General features: G+C 40.4%; 1 protein-coding gene across 4 annotated transcripts in view; it reads left to right on the top strand.

Moving 5' to 3' along the window:
• Window positions 1-15,825: 15,825 nt before the first annotated feature.
• The window catches only part of NDFIP2 (Nedd4 family interacting protein 2), a 76,048-nt gene continuing 67,618 nt past the window's right edge, over window positions 15,826-24,255 (top strand). For all 4 annotated transcript variants that reach the window (XR_004346658.1, XM_032611043.1, XM_032611041.1 and 1 more), the window contains exon 1: window positions 15,826-16,158. Coding sequence is in view for 3 of the 4 variants with exons in the window: in XM_032611043.1 (XP_032466934.1) it covers window positions 15,838-16,158 (321 nt within the window). In the remaining variant the exon portion in view is untranslated. The remainder of the gene's footprint in view (window positions 16,159-24,255) is intronic.

Here is a 24,255-nt window from a genome sequence, read left to right on the forward strand (position 1 = left end):
TCGTGTGCCTCAACTAAAGAGCCTGTGTGCCACAAACTACAGAGCCCACACACCCTGGAGCCTGCGTGCCACAACTAGAGAAGCCTGTGCACCACAATGAAAGATTCTGCAATCCTCAGTGAAGATCCTGCGTGCCACAACTAAGACCCGACGCAGCCAAAAAATAAATAAAATAATAAATAAATAAAAATAAATCTTAAAAAAAGAAAAATGTTTATGAAAAAACTTTAGTTATTAAAATTATAAAGCATATTTAAAATTTCTTTTTGGTTAATATTAATATTTGGTATTAGAGGAACTCTAAATTGAGATTGTTATGAACGTTTATTAAAAATTCTCCTGAAAATTTTGGCTATTTATTTTCCCAGATGCTCACTCTGAGAATGACTTAGTTGACTCTGAAGATACTTTTATTTCTAATAAGTTATCAAGTCCGTATTCCTTAAAGATATGATTTTACTTATTTGTCTGATAAACAAAATGAGACATTTTTTTCCCTGAAGAAACAAGTCATTGGTAGTCTTTAAGACTGAGCTCTTTGAACTGACATTTTAACCTCTCTAAGGCTGGCAAATAGATTGTGGGTGGAATAAAAAGAACATGTTTCACAAATGACTTTTCCTTCATTGATCTGAGTACTTTAGAAACCAAAAATACCTTTTGGATATGCCATATGTATACGACCTAAGATGACTTTTCCATAAAGCAGGGACTACATTGAACACACTAGTCTGGACTTCTCCTGAAATGTATGGAACAGACTTTTTGAATTGCTCACTATCAACATGAATCATTATGCTGCCAGCTGCCATTTACTGAACACTGACTATCTGTAAGGCACTACACGAGGTATTTTGTTATCTTATTAAATCCTTACTCCAGTCCAGTGAGCAGGGTAATTTCATTTCCATTTTACAAATGAGAAAATTGATATGCAAAGAGAAAATTCAACATGGCCAAGGTCAGTTGCTATATAAGTGACAGAGCCAGCTTTCAAATTCAGGTCTGCCAGGGGTAGTAACTGTGAAGATTTATAACATATAACGAAATATTATTCAGCCTTAAAAAAGGAAGGAAATTCTGACACGTACTACAACACAGATGAACCTGAGGACATTATGCTAAATGTAATAAGTCAGACACAAAAGGACAAATATTGTACATTCCACCTGTATGAGGTACTCAGAATAGTCAAATTCATAGAGACATAAAGTAGAATGATGGTTGCTAGACGCTAGGGGGAGAGGGGAAAGGGAAGTTAAAGTTTAATGGGTAGGGAGTTTCAGTCTGGGATTATGAAGAAGTTCTGGAAATAAATGGTGGTGATGGTAGCACAACAATGTTTGACTGTATTAATGCCACTGAAATGTACAGTTAAAAAGAGTTAAATGGTAAATTTTACGTTATATATATTTTACCGTAATAAAAAGTAACTCATGAAAACTCTTTAGCAGAGTTCTAGCCCATTATAGAACAAATACAAGGTTGAGGATCATAAAAGTCTCTACCTATAATAATAAATGGAAGTGGGAAGGGGAGATCATTAGTGAGATGACATTTAAGTGGTCAGACCTAGTTCTATTTATATTTAGGATAAATGAGGGAAAATTTCATAGAGAACTATTAGATATTTCCTAAACCTCATTTACAAAGTGTGATATTTTGGTTACCTTTTGGCGTATTTCCTTGTTGATATCAAAAATTCTTTAAAAAATAAGACAGCATCCTAAGAATGGATGCTATGCATCTATTACATAGCAATGAAATGAAGGCTTCAATCAATTATAGTCAATAAATTAATAATGAGGGCCTACTTTATGCAAGGTTCCATGTTAGGTACTGAAAGTAGATGCATCTTATCCTCTACAGCCAGCCTGAAGGCAGGGGAAGTACAAAAAGCTGTAAAAAAGAGAGGTGAGCAGGCCAAACAGCTAAAGCCTTTTGAAGGGAGCATTGAAAGGAATAGACAGAGAGATGGCAGCCTGACACTTACAGAGACAAACATGCTCACTCTCACTCTCTGAAGCTAAAGGTCAGATATGAAAATATATTCAAATAGACCAGATGATGATGGATAGTTCTGCACCAATTTATTCCTCCTGACCCTATTTTAGAGTATGATTCCCCCTGTCCCCACCTTTGGCATTTTGAACACATGCGTAAGAGAAGGAGGCAGAAAGTGAAGCAGATCACCTAGATCTGTCCACTTGCCTGAAGCCTTGTTCTTAACACCAAGAAGAGCGAAAAAGGATATACATATCCGTAAATATGACAAAGGACCAATTATTCTCAGAAAAATGAGTTGCTGCAAATCTGAAACAAATGCAGGCAATTCAATAAAAAAATAAGTAAATGAACAGATGAGCAGAGATGATCTCCAGATGGTCAATAAAGATACGAAAAGGAGTTCAACTTTATTAATCTTCAGGAAAAGGTAAACTGAAATCACAATGAGATGGAACTATAGTCCCATTATAATGGCTGAAATAAAGACGACAGAGATAGCCAAAATGTTTGTGAGGTTGTTTTGCAACTGAAATTCTCATATGTTGATAAGAGGAGGGCAATTGGTATAACCATTTTGCAAAACCATCTGGCAGTATCTACCTTTTAAAAAAATTTTTATTGGAGTATAGTTGCTTTACAATGTTGTGTTAGTTTCTACTGCAGAGCAAAGTGAATCAGCTATACGTATACATATATCCCCTCTTTTTTGGATTTCCTTCCCATTTAGGTCACCACAGAGCACCAAGTAGAGTTCCCTGTGCTATACAGTAGGTTCTTATAAGTTACCACTTTTATACATAGTATCAATAGCGTATATATGTCAATCCCAATCTCCCACTTCATCCCACCCCCCCTTCCCCTTCGTATCCATACGTTTATTCTTTACATCTGTGTCTCTATTTCTGCTTTGTAAATAAATCGTCTATACCAATGTTTTCAGATTCCACATATATGTGTTAATATACGATATTTGTTTTTCCTTTTTCTGACTTACTTCACTCTGTATGACAGCGTCGAGGTCCATGCATGTCTCTACAAATGACCGAATTACGTTCCTTTTAATGGCTGAGTAATATTCCATTGTATATATGTGCCACATCTTCTTTATCCATTCATCTGTTGGTGGACATTTAGGTTGTTTCCATGTCCTGACTATTGTAAATAGTGCTGCAATGAACATTGGGGTGCATGTATCTTTTTGAATTATGGCTTCCTCTGGGTATATGCCCAGTAGTGGGATTGCTAGGTCGCATGGTAGCTCTATTTTTAGTTTTTTAAGGAACCTCCATACTGTTCTCCATAGTGGCTGTATCAATTTACATTCCCACCAACAGTGCAAGAGGGTTCCCTTTTCTCCACACTCTCTCCAGCATTTATTATTTGTAGGTTTTGTGATAATGGCCATTCTGACCAGTGTGAAGTGATACCTCATTGTAGTTTTGATTTGCATTTCTCTAATAATTAGTGATGTTGAGCATCCTTTCATGTGTTTGTTGGCCATCTGTATGTCTTCTTTGGAGAAATGTCTATTTAGGTCTTCTTGCCCATTTTTTGGATTGGGTTGTTTGTTTTTTTTGATATTGAGCTATATGAGCTGTTTGTATATTTTGGAGATCAATCCTTTGTCAGTTGCTTTTTTTGCAAATACCTTTCTCCCATTCTGAGGGTTGTCTTTTTGTCTCGTTCATGGTTTCCTTTGCTGTGCAAAAGCTTTTAAGTTTAATTAGGTCCCATTTGTTATTTTGTTTTATTCTCATTCCTCTAGGAGGTGGGTCAAAAAAGTTCTTGCTGTGATTTATGTCAAAGAGTGTTCTGCCTTTGTTTTCTCTAACAGTTTTATAGTGTCTGGCCTTACAATTAGGTCTTTAATCCATTTTGAGGTTTATTTTTGTGTATAGTGTTAGGGAGAGTTCTAATTCATTCTTTTACATGTAGCGGTCCGGTTTTCCCAGCACCACTTATTGAAGAGGCTGTCTTTGCTCCATTGTATATTCTGGCCTCCTTTATCATAGATTGGGTGACCATAGGTGCATGGGTTGGCAGTATCTACTAAAGCTGAGCATATACATACTGTATAATCCAGCATATCCACTTGTAGGAATACACACATCAGAAATGAGTACATATGTTGACCAAAATATTTGCAAAATATTCTTTGCAGTACTGTTCATATTAGTCCTGTGATGGGTTGAATTATGTCCCCCCCGCCAATTCATATGTTGAAGTCCTAACCCCCAATATCTCAGACTGTGCCCTTATTTGGAAATACAGTTGGTGTAGCTGTTGTAAGTTAAGATGAGGTTAGGGGCTCCCCAGGTGGCACAGTGGTTAAGAATCCACCTGCCAATGCAGGGGACAGGGGTTTGAGCCTGGTCCAGGAAGATCCCACATTCAATGGAGCAACTAAGCCTGTGCACCACAACTACTGAGCCATGTGCTCTAGGACCCACGAGCCACAACCTACTGAAGTCCGCAGTGTAGAGCCCATGCTCCACAACAAGAGAAGCCACCGTGGTGAGAGGCCCGCACACCGGAATGAAGAGCAACCCCTGCTCACCGCAACTAGAGAAAACCCACGTGCAGCAACGAAGACCCAACGCAGCCAAGAAATAAAGTAAATAAAATAAATAAATTTTAAAAAAATAAGTTAAGATGAGGGTTACACAGAATAGGAGGGGGCCCTAATCTAATATGTCTAAAGACCTTTCAGAAAGGGGAAATTTGTGCACAGACATGCACACAGGGAGAATGCCATGTAAAGAGGAGGAAGATTGGGGTAATGCTTATAAGCCAGAAACACGAAGATTGTCAGTAAGCCTCCAGAAGCTAGGGAGAAGCGTGGAATGCATTAGTCCTCCACATCCCTGCAAAGAAACAATCCTGTAATTTGGTCTTGACTTCTAGCCTCCAAAACTGTGAGAAATAAAGTTTATTGTTGCTCAAGCCTCTCAGTTTGTGGTTCTTTGTTACCACAGCCTAGGAAACTAATACAAATCCCAAACTGGAAACAAGCCCGAATGTCTATCAGCTGTATTTATCAGTAAACAGGTAAATAAAGTATGGTAGTATTGCACACAATGGAATACTATACAACAATGAAATGAACTAATTACAACTACACTCAATGGTATGAATAAATCTTACAAACATAACTTTAATCAAAAGAATCAGACTCAAAAGGGTACACAGAGTATGATTCCATGTAGATAAAGTCAATGTTTATATACAAGTATTAAAAGTCAGGATTATGGTTACCCTTTGCATGGGGAGTAGAGACAGAAGTGGGCCAAGGGTATTTCTGGGGTTCAGTGGAAATATCCCATTTTCTTAATGGGTACTGGTAGCATAGTTCAGTTTATGGAAAATATTTGTGCTGTACACTTGGGAATTTTACTTTCTATATGTTATGTTTATTTCAATTAAAAATTGTTAAAAGTGAAATAAAAACCAAACCCAGCAAATCCCCTTTTCCTTCACTGATTTGTGACCTCTGTAAATTCCTTAAGATTCTAAGTCTCAGTTTCCTGATATGTAAAAATGGTAAATAACATAGCACTTACAGCATATGTTTGCTGTGAAATATAGTGAGATATAGATGAAGCACTTAGCAAAAATGGCGCAGCTTTCAACAATGTTAGCCATTATGATAATTACAATGGCTGACAAATATACTATGGAATAGTTTTATTCCTGGATACAACAACTGATGTACTTTCTATGGTTACACAGATTGGAGCTATTACTTATTTTATGATGACTCACGTAGAGCATAAGCCCAGTCACTTGGCCTAGTTGGGAGGCCTAACCAGCAGCTTCTGTGTTCTTTTAGGTAGTCTCTATCTCCTATATTGTCATATTTATTCCACATTTTTAAGTTAAAAGGGTATTAAACAGTCACTTTTTTCTGGCAGTCACTGGAAAATGAAAGAAGGAAAAGGGTCTTCCAGAAAACATTACCCGTTTTATTTGTATGGTTACATTTCCTTTGAACTTCAATACAACCTGTGAGACAGATAAGGATCTGATATTAAAGATGAGTAAACCAGGGGCTTCCCTGGTGGAGCAGTGGTTGAGAATCTGCCCAGCCAATGCAGGGACACAGGTTCGAGCCCTGGTCTGGGAAGATCCCACATGCTTGCGGATAGCAACTAGGCCCATGACCCACAAAACTACTGAGGCCTGCGCGTCCTGGAGCCTGTGCTCCACAAGAGAGTGCCACGACAGTGAGAGGCCCGCGCACCGCGCGCTCGCCGCAAACTAGAGAAAGCCCATGCACAGCAACAAAAGACCCAACACAGCCAAAAATAAATAAATTTATATGAAAAAAGTCCAAATAAAGCCCACCAGAATGGCTAAATTAAAAAAGTCTGAAACACCAAACTTTTGGCAAGGTGTGAGCAGCCAAAGCTTCCATACATTGTTGTCTAAGTGTAAAATGGTACACTTGGAAATGGTACACCAGACCTTGGAAAAAAAGTCTAGTGGTTTCATCATAAAAATTAAGCATACGCCTACCCTATTACCCAGTAATTCCACCAAAGAGAATGAAAACTTCGCCCACAAAATGATTTGCACAAGAATATTCCTAACCACTCTGTCCGTAGAGCCAAAAACCGGAAACAACCCAAATGTCTATCAACAGAGCAATGGATAAACAAACTGCCCTATATTCTACAATTTATACAATGAAATACTATTCAACAATAGAAAGGGATGCACTACTGATACACACAATAAACAGGATCAATCTCCTAAACTTCTTGCAGAGTGAAAGAAGCTTTGTAGACTATATGGCTGTATGATTCTAGGAATAGGCAAGAGCTCATTCGAAGTGAAAAACCAAAAACGAAACAGTAGAGCGATCACCTGGTGGGTAGGAATCAAACAGGGAAGGGTCGTGAGTGAACTTTCTAGGTGACAGTAATGCTCTTTCCCAGTGGTCAGGAAACTTTCTCTGTAAAGGGCAGAATAGCAAATATTTCAGGCTTTCTGGCTCTGCCTCAAATACCCAATTCTGCCACTGTAAATGAATGGCATGGCTGTGCTACCACAAGACTTTATTTACAAAACAAGAGTTAGAATGTAGTTTGTTGATCCCTGCTCTATATTTCAAAAGTGGTTTGGGTTACACAGATGTATGTGCTTGTCAAAACTCATCCAATTGGCCATGGAAGATTTGTGCATTTCACTATATGTCAATTTTATCCTAAGGAAAAAAACCATAAACAATATTGAACTCTAGGCTGCTGATAAGCATGTGGTTGGCAGTGAGGTACACTGATGTCTGCAACTTATTTTGAAAGCTCAAAAAATAAGATGGAGGGGCTTCCCTGGTGGCGCAGTGGTTGAGAGTCTGCCTGCCAATGCATGGGGACACGGGTTCGAGCCCTGGTTCTGGGAGGATCCCACGTGCCGCGGAGCAACTGGGCCCGTGATCCACGACTACTGAGCCTGCGCGTCTGGAGCCTGTGCTCTGCAACAAGAGAGGCCGCGACAGTGAGAGGCCTGCGCACCGCAATGAAGAGTGGCCCCCGCTCGCTTGCAACTGGAGAAAGCCCTCGCATAGAAACGAAGACCCAACACACCCAAAATAAAATAAATTAAATAATTTTTTTTTAAAAAAAAAGATGAAGTAAACCAGCTCAGCAGGTTCAGTGACTTACTTAGGAGCCTCATTGCTAAGATATGGCATAGTTGGGACAAAAGCTATTAGAAGATTATGTGGATCATTCAGGAAGTAAATGAAGGTGATTAAGGTGAAATAGTAAGAGAGTCTTTGTTTGAGTCAATGGGTGTCCAATGGAACTTTTAGTGATGATGGCAAGTGTTCTTTATCAGCACACTGTCCAACACGGTAGCACTAAACACTTGTGGCTAGTGTCACTGAGGAACTAAAATTTTAAATATTATTAATTTGAATTTAAATGGTCACATGTAGCTAGGGGGCCACTGTATGTATGTGCAGCTGTATTGTCTTAGGAATCATGGTAAAATCCCATGGTCAGGGGCTAACTTTATGTGTTTAGGTCATCTTATATCCCAGACCTTATATGAATGGACACGTATGTATGTATGGGGTTGGGATTGTTTGGTGTTTAAGCTTGCATGCATACAACTAATGTTAGGTATCTACTCAGCTCTCAAAGACTGTATTTTTGGAGGGTCCATTTATTGTATTTTAAAAAGAAGATATTTTACTTGTTTCCAAAGCAGCAACCCCTGAGAGAATTAGCAACTATTTCAGAATTTATCCTTTTTGGTGGCAGTACATTTGACTATAATATTTCTTCCAAAGAAATTTTGACATGTTGAGTTCCTTTTTTTTTTTTTTGGCTGCGTTGGGTCACCGTTGCGGTGCGCGGGCTTCTCATTGCAGTGGCTTCTCTTGTTGCGGAGCACGGGCTCTAGGTGCGAGGGCTTCAGTAGTTGCAGCACGTGGGTTCTAGAGCGCAGGCTCAGTAGTTGTGGTGCACCAGTTTAGTTACTCCACAGCATGTGAGATCTTCCTGGACCAAAGATTGAATCTGTGTCTCCTGTATTGGCAGGTGGATTCTTACCACTGCGCCACCAGAGAAGTCCCACATGTTGAGTTCTTGATGGTGTCGGAGTTCTAAATTTTGATTTTTATTTGTACTGTTTTGGATGGCTATTTCTCGCTGGATGTGGTGGGAACAGTCAATGGAGTATTTTGGATTGTTTTATGAGTTACTGCATTTGAACCAAGCTGAAAGTGGAGTGGCAGTTTCGCAGACAGCACTCTAAGGCTGCATTCACCACTCTGAGCCTCAGTCCTCCTTGTTTTCAAAAATGAAGCGTTGGTGATCTGGAAGGTCCCTTCAAATGCTAAAGTTTTATGGCTCCATGAAAACAACATTTCTCTTTCTTCCAAACAATTGGATTCTAAAGAAAATTTCAGGGCCTATAGTGAGCCAAATCATCTGCCCCATTCAAACCAAAAAATAAACTAAACTTGATTTTCTACTCTATGTGCTGTATTTATGTGTATGTGTGTGTTTTTGTAACATTGATGCTTTACTTTTAAAAGTCAGTATCTGGATGCTATGGTGTGAATGTTTTGGTGTCCCATCCAAAATGCAAATGGTGAAAAATGTAATGCCCAGTTGATGGGTATTAAGGAGGTGGGTCTTTGGGTTGTGAGTAGGTTCAGAGGTGGAGCCCTCATGAATGGGATTAACATCCCTATAAAAGAGTCCCTAGAGAGATCCCTCACTGCCCCTGCTGCCCTGTGGGAATACAATGAGAAGTCAGCGGTCTGAAACCTAGAAGAGAGGCCCTCACTAGAACCAGATCATACTGCACTCTGATTTTGGACTTCCAGCCCCCAGAACTGTGAGAAATAAATTTTTATTGTTTATAAACCACCCTATCTGTGGTATTCTGTCGTAGCAGCCCAAACAGACTAAGACGCTAGATAAAGAAGATTTGAGCTTGGTGTCTTTACCCTTATTGGGGAAATAATGCCAGATTTCTCAGTGATCATTCTCTATAAGCAGAATTTACAGATATTTCATGGGAACTTTACATATTATTGACAGGTGAAGTGGGATACATTATAAATATTTCATTTATTCTAGGATATAACTTCCAGATATAAAGGGAATTCCACCCCTCCCCTCGCCCCCCTTTTTTTCATTATCTTGGCTTACTTTGGCTCTGTTAGGCCCTTAGTTTTTTCCCCCAATTTGAATCTTAAGGCCAGGTAATGGCTATGCATTTTTTCCTAGTTCCAGAAAGGCATCATCTGGTAAATCACTCTGTCTAATTACTGTCATCATTTTGTCCCTTCAGATGTTGAATGCCCTTTATCCTCAGTACTGAAATCAGGCAACTTTGTTATATGGCGACCCTATTGTTAATGTTGTATTATGTTGTTAATGGTGAAGCAGCATACTGACAGCAGGCTGTTTAACAAATAAGGCCTGGTTCCTCTTATGAAGAAAGCAAGAGCATGATCTTTAACATGTTAAGAACACCTTGATATGTAGGAGCCATTTTTCTTTCCTAGTATTTTTTACTCTCCCACAGCTCCCACACACTTACAGTACTTGTCTTCTTACACGATGATCACACGCTAGTCAAGAGAAACCTGTCATAATAGGCAATATACTCAGTGCCAGCCCTGCGCTTCTGTGACGAAGGTGATTATCAGACTTTCAGAGAAAAAAAGGAAACAACAACACAAAAATGTCCTGCTTTAGTATGGTCAAAGAACAGCCTTCCGTATTCAAGGTAAAGCAAAGAACATTTTAATAACTTACAATTTAGCCCAATTTAAATATGTAAAAATCCTTAAGGTAAAATGGCTGTCGATTTGCTCACATTTGTTGCTCATGACCACACAAAGGGAAAATGAAAATGCTAAATAAAAATATTGTAGCTTATCGAAATTCAAACCTTTTCTAATTGTTGCCTGGTGGTGCCTCTACACACAACAGTACTTACACAAAAATAAAGCTGATAGGAAATAACTTAACATGAAAATTTATTTTAATTCTCTAAGCTAACTCTCTGGTACTTCCTCCCTTTCTCTCTTCTGTCCCCCCTCCCCCACCCCCGTCCTTTATTATACAGAGACAATTTCTGCTTGTAGCATTTAAATAAACATGTGATAGTCAGTTTTCTTTGTCAACTTGGTTAGGCTATAGTCTGAATTATTCAATCAAACACTAATCTAAGCATGATGTGAAGGTATCTTAGAGATATGACCAAAGTCCAAACTAAGTTGATTTTAAGTAAAGGGGATTAGCCTTGATAATCTGGGTGGGCCTGATTCAATCTACTGAAAGGCCTTAAGAGCAGAATTGAGGCTTCTCTGAGGAGGAAGAAGTTCTGCCTGTAGACAGCAGCTTCCAGAGTTCCAGTAGCCTGAGTTACAGATTTTGGACTTGCCTAGCAGGTCCGCAAAACAGGGTAAGCCAACTCCTTGCAATCAATCTCTTCATATCTATCTGCTCTTGGTCTGTCTCTGGTTGAACTCTGACTGATAAAGAACGTTAGCTATGGGGCTTCCCTGGTGGCTCAGTGGTTAGGAATCCGCCTGCCAATGCAGGGGACATGGGTTTGGGCCCTGGTCCGGGAAGATCCCACATGCCACGGAGCAACTAAGCCTGTGAGCCACAACTACTGAGCCCACGTGCCACAACTACTGAAGCCCGCGCACCTAGAGCCCGTGCTCTGCAACAAGAGAAGCCACTGCAATGAGAAGCCCACGCACCACAACAAAGAGTAGCCCCCACTCACTGCAACTAGAGAAAGCCCACGCGCAGCAATGAAGACCCAACGCAGCCAAAGATAATAAATAAATAAATAAATAAATATATATATATATATTTAAAAAAAAGAACATTAGCTATGTTTTAGAGTCTTTCAACATACTGGAGGAGAATAAAGAGACAAAGGAAGTAGATACCTGATTGTCAAGTTGCTCGCTTTACAAGATTTCCTCTCTAAAATTGTAGAGCTGAACAGATGACAGGAATGTCAGAACCAGTTAAATAAGGAACACCATGTGAAGCTAAAATGAGGTTCGAGCCTACAAACTGCTTAAAAAAATCCACATACATGGTAACAGAGATAAAACTGCAGTAATAATTATGCTTATTTTCATTTACTAAAATGACGATAGTGTCTTGTATTTTCTAAAATCTACTTTAGAATTTAATATACAGAAAATAATGGCTAGTGAATTTTTATTAGGTAGAGATAGAAATCTTCAGACAGAGAATGTGATTTTACCTCTTTTTGATCATTCTCTAGATAAATATACAAAATCATACATATTCCAAATGCAACGAACTATTAGGACCTATGGTCACACTAACCATCAGTAGCTACTTGAGGAGTAGTTCTGTGTTGTAGAGGAAGGGATATAAAAATTAAAAATCACTGAAGAAGTAAGGAAAATTTGGAGCATTTGCCTACCTGTGATTTAGGCCAGTATAGATGGTCATGTGCAGGCAATGGCATGTCTGCTGCTCTTTTTTTTGCAGTACGCCAGCCTCTCACTGTTGTGGCCTCTCCCGTTGCGGAGCACAGGCTCCGGACACGCAGGCTCAGCGGCCATGGCTCACGGGCCTAGCCGCTCCGCGGCATGTGGGATCTTCCCGGACCGGGGCACGAACTCGTGTCCCCTGCATCGGCAGGTGGACTCTCAACCACTGCGCCACCAGGGAAGTCCTCTGCTGCTCTTTAATTGGTGGGAATCTCAACAAAAATCCTACACATGTATACACAGTGTAGCATACCTGGTTAGAGGTTCAGAGGAGGATAGGGAGGATAAGAAATTGGTTTACTTCTGGAGCGAATGCCTCTGCTTCTGGGAAGGTAAGAGGGATTCCCAGTGGGAAGTATGTCCAGGCAAAGGGGTCTCTGTGACTTGGCCTGACAGCATCACTCTAAAGAACAAAATCAAAGTCATTCTTAACAGGAAGGCTGTAGATACATTGTGTCCACATGAGAAAATGGTAACAATGGTGGGTACTGAGGGTTATTCTGGAGATGAAACATCAATTATGTGAAAGGGCAGTTGTAGTCATTGAACATAATTTTGATAATAACGTTCTATCACTTTATATCTTATAAAAAAAGAGTTGCCTGCCAACATTTCAGTTCTACTACAAGGATCAAGCCATCAGGCACAGCAATTGTCTTCTGACAGTGTGCCCTGAGGGGGATTCAGGATGGAGAAAACCAGAAAACATTCTGTGCTTTGAATATGCTGGCCCTTAGATAGTTAAGATGCACATCTAAGGAAAAATTTCAAAGGACCCCAGATTCTTGCATCTTCCCATATGTAGATAAGCACTAAAATCATTTTAACTTGAGATGTCTGTTCTTTGTGATTAGCAGTAATCTTTTTATGCTTGACTACATGTTTTTCCCAGCAAAAATAGTTCATAGATATCCTGGCTCCACCCTTACCTCTTCGGAGCAGTTCCTCAGAGCTATCTGAGAAGCTGTCTCAGAGCTGCAGTCCTCAGAAAGTTCCCTGAGTAAAACTTAACTCACAACAATGTTGTGCGTTTTTCTTTCAGTCGACAATATTGATACTTGTCTAGGTTGGGCTCTCGAGGAAGCAGATGCCGATATGAAGTTATGAGTGCAGGAGCTTTATTGGAGAGTTAACATCTGTGAGAGCAAAAAGGATTGGGTGCGGAGAACTGTCACATCATACTGCAGAGCTGACAAAATCTCAGCTAGTTCAGCAGGGAACTCTGAAGCAGAGATTGCCCCTTAAATGGGTCCAATGTGAGGCAAAAGTGGGGCTAGACTACTGCCTTGTTTAGTAAACAGCAGGGTGCAACCCTGAAGACAGCATGACCTCAAGGTAGAAAGCCAAGCCAAGGAAACATCAACAAAACTAACAGCTGGATGGCACTAGGCAGAGTGTGCTTTCATGACAGGGAATCCAGCCATCTTATCTCCATGTCTGTCACACTGGCAGTGTGGCACTAGTTAAATTTTTGGTGGCTGTGTATTTGGAGATGAATATTGATTAGGCCAGAACAAGAGGTGTTAGTGAAGTATACTCTAATTCTAAAATCCCACTTGAGTTTATAGTGGTAGACCACCACCAATTCCTTGGGTAACTAGACTTGTCATCACCAAAAGATTAAATATCAAATTGTCGCCACCAAAAGATTAAATATCAACATCTCAAATGTTGCTTAAGGCCTCTAGAATGATAAGAATATCATTACCCCCATATCTTCCCCAAAAAGTTGCTCCTAGTGGGACAACTCAGGGCCTCTGATTGTGATGGCCCATTACAGGTCACACTGGCTTCGTGGAGAAATGGGCAAAAGGAGCTCAGAGTAGCTCTTTGGAGAACAATGAGAATCTCTTATTTCATTCAGATCAAGGAGGTGGCATTTAAGGAAGTCAGATTGGCTCTTTGTGACGCATCACCTTTTTTTTTTTTTTTGGTCTTCTGCAGAAGTTTCACAGTAGTGGTGGACAGAAAGAGACAAGACTTGTTTTGTTTGTTTCTTTGTTCGTTTTAAGGGTGTATTATACCATGGTGCCTAATATAGTGGAGGCTCTGGAGTCTGTCACTACTTACGAGTGATTTGGCTTTGGACAAGTGGCTCTCGGTGCCTTAGTTTCCTGATTTGTTAAGCAGGGATTGCAATCGTGCCTACATCATGGAACAGTTGTGAGGATGAAATGAGATAACACGTGCAGTTCCTGGCTTGGGAAGGGCTCAATACGTATCAGCTGTTATTCTACTTCTCTTTCCCCTCTTTCTCTTCCTCCTCTTCACTGAAGACCCCCTTTCCTGTTGAATGTTGTCACCTCTCTAGATTAGCAAAACATTTACAAAACTTGGGAGGAGGGTAAAATTGAAAGAATTTGTTACTCTAACAAGATTTAGGATGTTTGCTTTTTGTCAGGACGTTGGTTTTCACCAGTATGTTCCCATTACTGTTCGGGTGTGCTAGGTGTAAAGAATGGCCTCTGTCCTGAGCAGCAGTCTATTTGAAAAACAAATGGACATATAAATGATTAATGAAAGTGCAACTGCATATAAAATTAAGTTCTAAATGAACCGTACAGACCATAAATGGTGTAGGAATCTAATTTCATTTTGCTGAACTGGGGGTTGTTTTGATCATTGAAAGGTGATACCATTTGGGGTGAAATTCTGAGAGTGAGCTCTTGTACAGTAACACAATGAAATGTCATGCTTATTATCTTAGAGTCTAAAACACATTAAGTTAGACCTAAAGAAAGTTTAAGGACATTTAAGTATGACAATATCATTGCCTCTTATTGTTAGCCTATTAATTAACACTCTCTAACCACCAAATGTGTCAAGACGGCAAAAATACGAAGAACTGCTCATCTCTTTGAATAAAGCAATCAGAGGAAGGCTTATATTTTTTCAGCTGATCTCTCAATGAGTTTCTCTCTTTATTGTATTTTTGCTATTTTAATTAGGTGATCAGGCCCACCCAGTAGCCTTCTTCATTCCAGGAATCTCTTTTGGCGATTCAGGAGGGAAGTTAAGTAAAAAAGATAGCTGAGCCAGGTCACGTGGGATCATAGTTTTCAGGGTATAGAAAGCAGGTCTTTGGGTTAAAGAGTACGCTGCCCCATCATACTCTTCTACTTGCTATGCTTTGCACCCCGTGGGAGATAATCACACATAGTAGGTCATGTGTGGTTAACCGGATACTGAGATCGACTGACAATGTTGCACACGGAGTAATTCCTTACTGTTAAACCCTTTGGAATTATTGATATGAATATGACCACAAGAGTCCTATATTGTTTCATTATTTTCTTGTATCTTTCCAGCAACCTAGTGCTCTAGAGGCTAGAGGCCTCTTTCCTTGGCGAGATACATGAGTATGGTTGAAGAGTCCCTGTTGGATTCTTAAATCTGTTACTACTAGGAAGGGGACAAACAAAACAAGCTGACAAGACATCCCTTAGCTCACTGATGATTCTGAATAAGAGTTTTAGGAAGGTCATAGAGAAGGATCTCTGTGCCTTGTCCTAGGCTGGGTGAGTAATACGAGGGAGTGTTGGGAAACAGGGTGACCTGTCCTCAGGTGTTCTAGGAATGCGTCCCCGCTCTCCTCGACATCTGTATCTGTGCGCTGTGACTGTGCCTGCGCGAAACCCGTCCAAACAAAAAGACCTATCAAGGACGGTGATGTTTTTTCCCCTGATCTTTTTGCCACCGCCCACTCCGGACAGGCTGACAACCTAGATTGCTCCCTGGGACTTGCCTGACTTTTCCACCTCCACCCACCCAGCTAAACACCGCCCCCACCCCCTACCCCCCGCCAACTCGCGACGCGGATGGGACGGCGGAGGACCCAGCGAGCATGCGCGACCATCCCGAGCATGCTCAGTAGCGCTTGCAGTGCCTCGGACCTTCGGCCCAGAGCTCCGGCCGACGCGGAGGTTTCGGCGGCTTCTGCGGCCGTGACGGGAAGTGAGGTGGTCCGGCTGGGCGACCGCGGCGGCGGAAACAGAGGCGGAAGGGTCGCTGCGGCGACGACGTCGTCGACCCGGGTGACCGAGGGGGCTGAGCGCCGAGGGCACTCGCCCGCTCGGAAGCCGGATCCCGAGCCGGGCAGGATGGATCATCACCAGCCGGGGACTGGCCGCTACCAGGTGGTGAGTTTCTGGCCCCAGCCCGGGCCTCCTGCGCCGCCGACTACCCCGGGATTGCCCCCCGCCGTGGCCCCCAGAGTCCCTTTCCTCGGGTTATTCGCGGAATGGACGTGCTGGCTAATTTATTTTTGGCTCTTTTGGCAGGACCTTGCTTCCTTCACACCTCTCGGATGGAGCCTGCCTGTGGCTCCTTTGAGACCTTTCTTTCCAGACCCCAGTCTCCTTCGAGGTCCCCATCCCTCCGCTGTTAGACACCCCTACGCCTCCCTTTAAAACTTGTATCTGTTTTATGTCTCACTTTCTCGATCATTAAGTTATGCCCTGACCCAGACACTTCAGAGATATTCCTGCGGATTGTATACTGGAAATGAGTTCACATACCTGCTGGGAAGGTGTCGCCGTCATAGATGGAGTCGGTGGGGAGGAGGCAGGTGTAAGCCCTATGTAGGGTGGGAAGTGGATTTGGTAAAAAAAAAAAAAATGTGGGCTTAAAAATCGTGCAACTGTAGAGAATAGTCGTGGGGCTGAACTTGTTTCTCAGTTCTAGTTAACCTTGTCATTTTGTCCTTTTCTGTTTTGTTAGAATTAAAAGTGATTGCATTCTGTTTTCTATCACTTTTTTTTTTGGTAGGAGGGGAAACAGGAAGTTTTACTTAAAAAATGCTAATCTTGTTTGAAAATTTTTCTTGAAATACAAGGTTTTCCAGCTTAACCGTATAAACCTTTGTATGTTGAAATGAGTGAAAAGTGCCCCTCTATGTTTTCCGTGTCAAATTTTCTAATTTTTTTTCTCTGATACTAATTCCGGTGGTGTCATTGGAGATTCCTACGTAAACCTTATTTTAAAAATGGACCCAGCAATAGTTGACTGCTTCGTCGCAGCTAGGTAGCATGTTATTCTGTAAACTTTGAGGTGGAAATTTAGTTAAACCTATTTACTGAGGGAGAGGAGAAAAACATTAATATGGAGCACTGACGATGCAATTTAATAGTACTGTTTGTGAAATTTACAAATATACATATGTTAGTGCAGATTTCATGTTTCAGATCTATTTGCACAGGAGACACTTAGTTGTGAAGTAAAGAATTTCTATTAATAAGTGTATTTTGACATATGCAAAGGCTACTGAAAGATGAAATCCCAATGTATGTAATTTTGCATTTTTTTTTAAGATAAAAGCTCAGGAGGCTTCCACTTCATCTGGTTTACATCCGGTAAAACCTCCAAATGATGTATATTCTGAATTCTGTGAAAATTTATCAGTATTTTTGGAATGGTTTGGAAAATGTTGCCAGTTTGGGAAGGCATTTTTCAGGTTGTTAGTGTATACACATTTTATTTTTTAAGGCATTCCTATTTTTGCAGATGTTAGTAAAAATAAAATGCAATAGGTAAATATTGAATACCTATTGCATTTACCAGTGGGATTTCTTTTCTCTAATCTCTTTTCTCTCCTGTTGCTATTTGTTTCCCTTAATGGTGTTAACTGATTCGAATTCTTTCTCTTTGGGGGTTTTGCTTATCAGAATCCACCATGTTCACATATGAAAGTCACTGCTCAAAACATTTTTTTTTTTTTCGGTACGCGGGCCTCTCACTGTTGTGGCCTCTCCCATTGCGGAGCACAGGCTCCAGACGCGAAGGCTCAGCGGCCCTGGCTCACAGACCCAGCCGCTCTGCAGCATGTGGGATCTTCCCGTACCGGGGCACGAACCCGTGTCCCCTGCATCGGCAGGTGAATTCTCAACCACTGTGCCACCAGGGAAGCCCTCAAAACATTTTTAATTGATGTATTTGTGCCTTAAAGTAATTTATTATAGTGTCACATTTGCTTTCAGTAGTTATGATTATTATTTTTAAGAATTCCTAACACCAAAATGTTGGAAATTGCTGTCAGCTTTAAGATATTTTCTTTTTCTCTACAACTCCTTTCAAAATAAGTGGACAGTATCATTTTTTTCTTTTTTTAATAAATTTATTTATTTATTTTTGGCTGCATTAGGTCTTCGTTCCTTCAAGCAGGCTTTCTCTAGTTGCGGCGAGCGGGACTGTTTGTTGTGTGCGGACTTCTCATTGCAGTGCTCTTGTTGCAGAGCACGGGCTCTAGGTGCGCGGGGTTCCGTAGTTGTGACTCACCAGGGCTCTAAAGCGCAGGCTCAGTAACTGTGATGCACGGGCTTAGTTGCTCCGCAGAATGTGGGATCTTCCCGGACCAGGGCTCGAACCTGTGTCCCCGGCATTGGCAGGCGGATTCTTAACCACTGCGCCACCAGGGACGTCCCGACCATATCATATTTTATTGCCTTTTTTTTCCCTCCAAACTGGAGATGTGTCCCACAGAGACCTTGGTTGGGTGGAGGCATTCCTTCAGAGCAGAAGGCAAAAATCTGCCCTTCTAAAGATACTTCTTGCTTCAAGTAGGTAGGACATCAATTTGTTTTCCTTGTAATGTGAAGTGTTTGAAAATCTTAGTACAGTTTACATTCAGATTTTGATTCCAATTCCTGTGTAATTACATGGTAATTTCATCTGTCTAGAATAACTCTTAGTTTTGTTGAGAATGGCCTGATTAGTAACTTTACCTAGGTATATGCCCCCCACCCCAAACTACTGGAGATGTGTCCTACATAGACTTTGAATGGGTGGAGGCATTCCTTCAGAGCAGAGGGCAAATGAAAAAAAAAAGCATCTGAGTTGGTTTGCAGCAAGCTAGGGACCAACTTACAGCTCTGGCTTGTATAATGAACACAACTGTTGTGTGGCTGACTTTAGCTCAATTTTGTTTTTTTTAAAAAAACTCTGGAATGATTAATAACAATGGAGCAATAAACAGGTTCAGTTGTTGAATGTTTAGAGCTGACTAAGTAGGAGACAGGAAAACATGCTTGGTGTTGAAATGGTATACGATATTAATTTTCCACTTATTCATAGAGTTAAATTTTAACTTTCCGTATTGGTAAGTTAATGGTGATGCCTAGGACCATCAGAATGACTTACTACCATTAACCAATTCACAAGCTTTATGTGGAAACTACTTTTTCTGTGATCTCTCCTCCATTGTTAAAAGCGTCCAAATTTTGTTAAGTGATAACAATGTACAGAGCTACAAATACAAAAAGCCTTGACTTGTTACCCTTCTAATTTCAGAAAAAGCCATGTAGTTCCATTGTGTTATGGGAAATTCAATTTTGTCTGGTAGGAAATGGGCAGTGTTGCCAAACTATGACGTAGGTGACTTGGCTTGGAGCTGTTATGCCACATTCTAACTTTGATGTTCTCCCTTTTAAAGGTTTTGTGTATGTGAACCACCAAGCTGACTACTAAGCTTTCAGAGGTATTCTGTGTATAAGTTAAATTGTCCCTGTGGATTGTAGCAGTAGTTTCCCAAACTGTGTCATTCAGAATGATGATAATAGATGGTCTTAGAAGATTTATAATATATATTAGCATATAAAGACATACATTTGCACATTTAAAACCATGAGAGCTTCTGCCGTAAAGACAGTGATTTGGATTTGTTTAACTTAGCTCTTCCTAAACCTTGACCACAGATTTTTAGAGAAAACTTTGATTATATTAACATGTCCAAAATGTTAGTTTTCTATAAAAATAATGAACTATCCATACTGTGATGATATAGATACTTTGCTGTTAGATATGAATTAGAGTTGCCCTTGATAAATCAGCTGGGAAGGAGGTTGACTATTAATAGTTAACAAAAACCCTCACATCTTTTAAAGTTATCTGGGCTTATATTTAGGTTGTGCTGATTACAATTTGTGAGCCCTTGGCTTAGTTACATAGCATTTTGAAGCCTCAGTTTCCTCATATTAGTACCTACCTCATTAGGATTATTATGAGAAATATATAATGTAGTGCAAGTAAAAAGTATAGTGTAGAGACTGGTACATGATAAATATTATGAATAATGTAAGGTAAATAAACTATAAAATATTGTCTATATTTCAGTTTTTGCTGGTGACTATGTTTTTGTCTCTTGTTTTATTTAGCAACATGAATATCAAGTAGTTCTTTGTTGTCCATGTCAAGAGCAGTGAAAAGTCTTAAGATCTGATTTTATCGTGTTTACAAGCTGATAGTCTGTTAATTTTTCATGGTTGCTGGCAGAAAAACAGGAGACTCCCAGGTCAGAAACAAATGACATTATGACTCACAGCCCTGCAGACTCACGAACATCAGCATATTTGTGCTGGTTTTCCTTGTAACCAGGTCCCATGAGGGTGATGGGTCTAATGGAAGAACAGAGTGGATCACAGCTAAGGAACTCAGGACCAAGGGTCTAGCACTTTTTTTTTTTTTTTTTTTTTTTTAGCAAGCTGCAAACATTGTAGCAAATAATAAACAAGCTAGTTCACCTCTCTCTGAGAGGCAGTAAATGCTGTGGTAACCTTGACCTTCTTTCACACTCAGCAAGAATGTGCAGGGACACTCAGGCCCATAGCAGTCTGCCTTACCCAAGAGTACATTTTATGGATGAGATAATATATGGTGATTTTTAGGTGCAGTTGTTTACTTTTGTTTTCCATTTTAAAGAAGTATTTCAGTCTTTTACTTTACCATGCTCCCTAGTTTTGCCTTCCTCTCTTGGCCCAGCTAGATTCCTTTGATCATCACTTGTTTGTTTCCTTTGAACTTATCAATATCCTTTATCTGGCTTACATTCTTACCACACCTCTTTTACATCATCAAGTTCCATTGCTTAATCTAATAGGTACTTTTCAGTTCTCTTCTTGCTTAAGTTCTTTTACGTTGACATTGTGAACGTTCTCCTTGAAACTCCTTCCTCATTCCTGAAATAAAGGAGCTTTCTACTCTTTACTCCCCTGACTTTCCTTCTCTGCATGAACTCACTTTGTACTTACTCCTCAAATGTTGATACTTTCTATGGCATGGACTATTGTAATAGCTTGCTTAGTGCTTTCTTCCTTCATCTGACCATCCTTCTGTGTATTGTTTGTGCTGCATAAATTGTATTTGTAGAATATAAATTTGATTTTCATTTCTTTGCTTAAATATCTTCAGTGGCCTCTTACTGAATATCCTCCCCCGCCACTTTAACATTAAAACTTTCAGGGAATTCACTTGTGGTCCAGTGGTTAGGACTCTGCACTTCCACCGCAGGGGGCACGGGTTCGATCCCTGGTCTGGGAACTAATATCCCACAAGCCGCACAACACAGCCAAAAACAAAACAAAAAACTTTCAAATATATACAGAAGTTGAAAGAATTGCACGGTTAACTTCCATATACCAGTTGTAGGGTCTACAATTCCCAACATTTTGTTGCATCTGTGTTATCGTATATCTGTCAATTCTTCTTCTTCTTCTTATTTTTTGAGTTTATTTATTTATTTATTTTTGGCTGTGTTGGGTCTTTGTTTCTATGCGAGGGCTTTCTCTAGTTGCGGCGAGCCGGGGCCACTCTTCATTGCGGTGCGCGGGCCTCTCACTGTCACGGCCTCTCTTGTTGCAGAGCACAGGCTCCAGACGCGCAGGCTCAGTAGTCGTGGCTCACGGGCCCAGTTGCTCCGCGGCACGTGGGATCCTCCCAGACCAGGGCTCGAACCCGTGTCCCCTGCATTGGCAGGCAGACTCTCAACCACTGCGCCACCAGGGAAGCCCCTCCATCTTATTTTTTGAGCTTTCAAAATAAGTTGCAGACATCAGTGTACCTCACTGCCAACCACATGCTTATCAGCAGCCTAGAGTTCAATATTTGTTTATGGTTTTTTTCCTTTAGGATAAAATTGACATATAGTGAAATGCACAAATCTTCCATGGCCAATTGGATGAGTTTTGACAAGCACATACATCTGTGTAACCCAAACCACTTTTGAAATATAGAGCAGGGATCAACAAACTACATTCTAACTCTTGTTTTGTAAATAAAGTCTTGTGGTAGCACAGCCATGCCGTTCATTTACAGTGGCAGAATTGGGTATTTGAGGCAGAGCCCAGAAAGCCTGAAATATTTGCTATTCTGCCCTTTACAGAGAAAGTTTCCTGACCACTGGGAAAGAGCATTACTGTCACCCTAGAAAGTTCACTCACGACCCTTCCCTGTTGATTCCTACCCACCAGGTGATCGCTATACTGTTTCGTTTTGTTTTTCACTTCGAATGAGCTTTGCCTATTCTAGAATCATACAGCATATAGTCTACAAAGCTTCTTTCACTCTGCAAGAAGTTTGGGAGATTGATCCTGTTATTGTGTGTATCAGTAGTGCATCCCTTTTTATTGTTGAATAGTATTTCATTGTATAACTTGTACGAATATAGGGCAGTTTGTTTATCCATTGCTCTGTTGATAGACATTTGGGTTGTTTCCGGTTTTTAGCTCTTACGGACAGAGTGGTTAGGAATATTCTTGTGCAAATCATTTTGTGGGCGTACGTTTTCATTTCTCTTTGGTGGAATTACTGGGTAATAGGGTAGGCGTAAGCTTAATTTTATGAGAAACCACTAGACTTTTTTCCAAGTCTGTGTACCATTTCCAAGTGTACCATTTTACACTTAGACCAACAATGTATGGAAGCTTTGGCTGCTTCACCACCTTGCCAAAAGTTTGGTGTTTCAGACTTTTTAATTTTAGCCATTCTGGTGGGCTTATTGGATTTTTTTTTATATACATTTATTTATTTTTGGCTGTGTTGTCTTTGTTGCTGCGCGTGGGCTTTCTCTAGTTGCAGCGAGCGCAGGCTACTCTTCGTTGCTGTGTGCAGTCCTCTCATTGCAGTGGCTTCTTTTGTTGCAGAGCACAGGCTCTAGGTGCACGGGCTTCAGTAGTTGTGGCACATGGGCTCAGTAGTTGTGGCTCACGGGCTTAGTTGCTCCGTGGCATGTGGGATCTTCCCGTAGCAGGGCTCAAACCCGTGTCCCCTGCATTGGCAGGCGGATTCTTAACCACTGCGCCACCAGGGAAGCCCAGGCTTATTGGATTTTGAAGTATAAATTTCTGTTCTTAACTTACAAGTTCCTTCAATGGACCTTTCCATACCTATACAATGCCACATCTTAGCAATCCCGCCCCCCTCCTCCCAAGTTTCCATAGCTTGAAGATTAGTATTATGTTAATTTGTGTTGCCAGGGTAATTTGGTTTTGAATGGACCCCACATGGAAGTTTCTCTGGCTGTTTCTGTGCATGTAGCAATAGTAACTGAGAGTGTGTCATTAGTTTGATTGAGTACAGTTCATTTTTAAAAAATTATACAAATGAGTAAGCTACTTTAGAACACCTGAACGGTGCTGAGTCAGATGCTAGCCATCACTTAGGCATATTTGAACAGTACATGATCCAGTAATGGTGTAGTATTTGTGCAGTAACAAGTAAATGCATTGGAATTATATCCTGAAAATAACATATTATAGATAGTTTATGTGTGTATCTTGTGTTTTGAGTGCCTCTTGTCAGATTTATACTTAAGATAAGGTATGGGAGCAGTTTTTAGATATCATTATTGATTAACTGTGAAACTGAGGTCCTATAACTCATTTATTCGATATTAATTTATAAAGTATCTCTGTCAGTCAAATTCTGTTTTAGGTGCTGGTGAACAAGACAGTTAAGTTCATGTCTCATGGCTCATACTTTGGTGGAGGGGAGGCAGATAAATAAGTGAGCATAATTTCAGATAGTAATAGATGGTTTAAAGAAGGTAAAGCAGGATGATGGTATAAATAATACATTTTATCAATAATAAAATAGCAATAATAGAATAATAATATCTTTTTGCATTATGTCAGGAATATGCTGAGAACTCTGCTATGTGCTTTACACACATGAGCACATTTATTCCATAGAGTAATTCTGTGAAATAGATAATGTTATGATCTTCATTTTGCAGATAAAAAAATGAGACATAAAGAGGTTACATATATACAGGATCTAGTGTGTGGATCTAGGTGTGATGGATCTGGTATTCAAATCTTGGTGTTTTAGTTTTATATTGCTTTGTAACAAACTACTCAAAACACAAACATTTTATTATGTTTCAAGATCCCTTGGTTTGGCTCTAATCAGCAAAGCAGTTCTTCTGTTCCATGTGATGTTAGCTGGGACTCCAACCATTTGGGGGCTTG

The sequence above is a fragment of the Phocoena sinus genome, chromosome 18, assembly GCF_008692025.1.
Source record: "Phocoena sinus isolate mPhoSin1 chromosome 18, mPhoSin1.pri, whole genome shotgun sequence".
NCBI classification, from domain to species: domain Eukaryota; kingdom Metazoa; phylum Chordata; class Mammalia; order Artiodactyla; family Phocoenidae; genus Phocoena; species Phocoena sinus.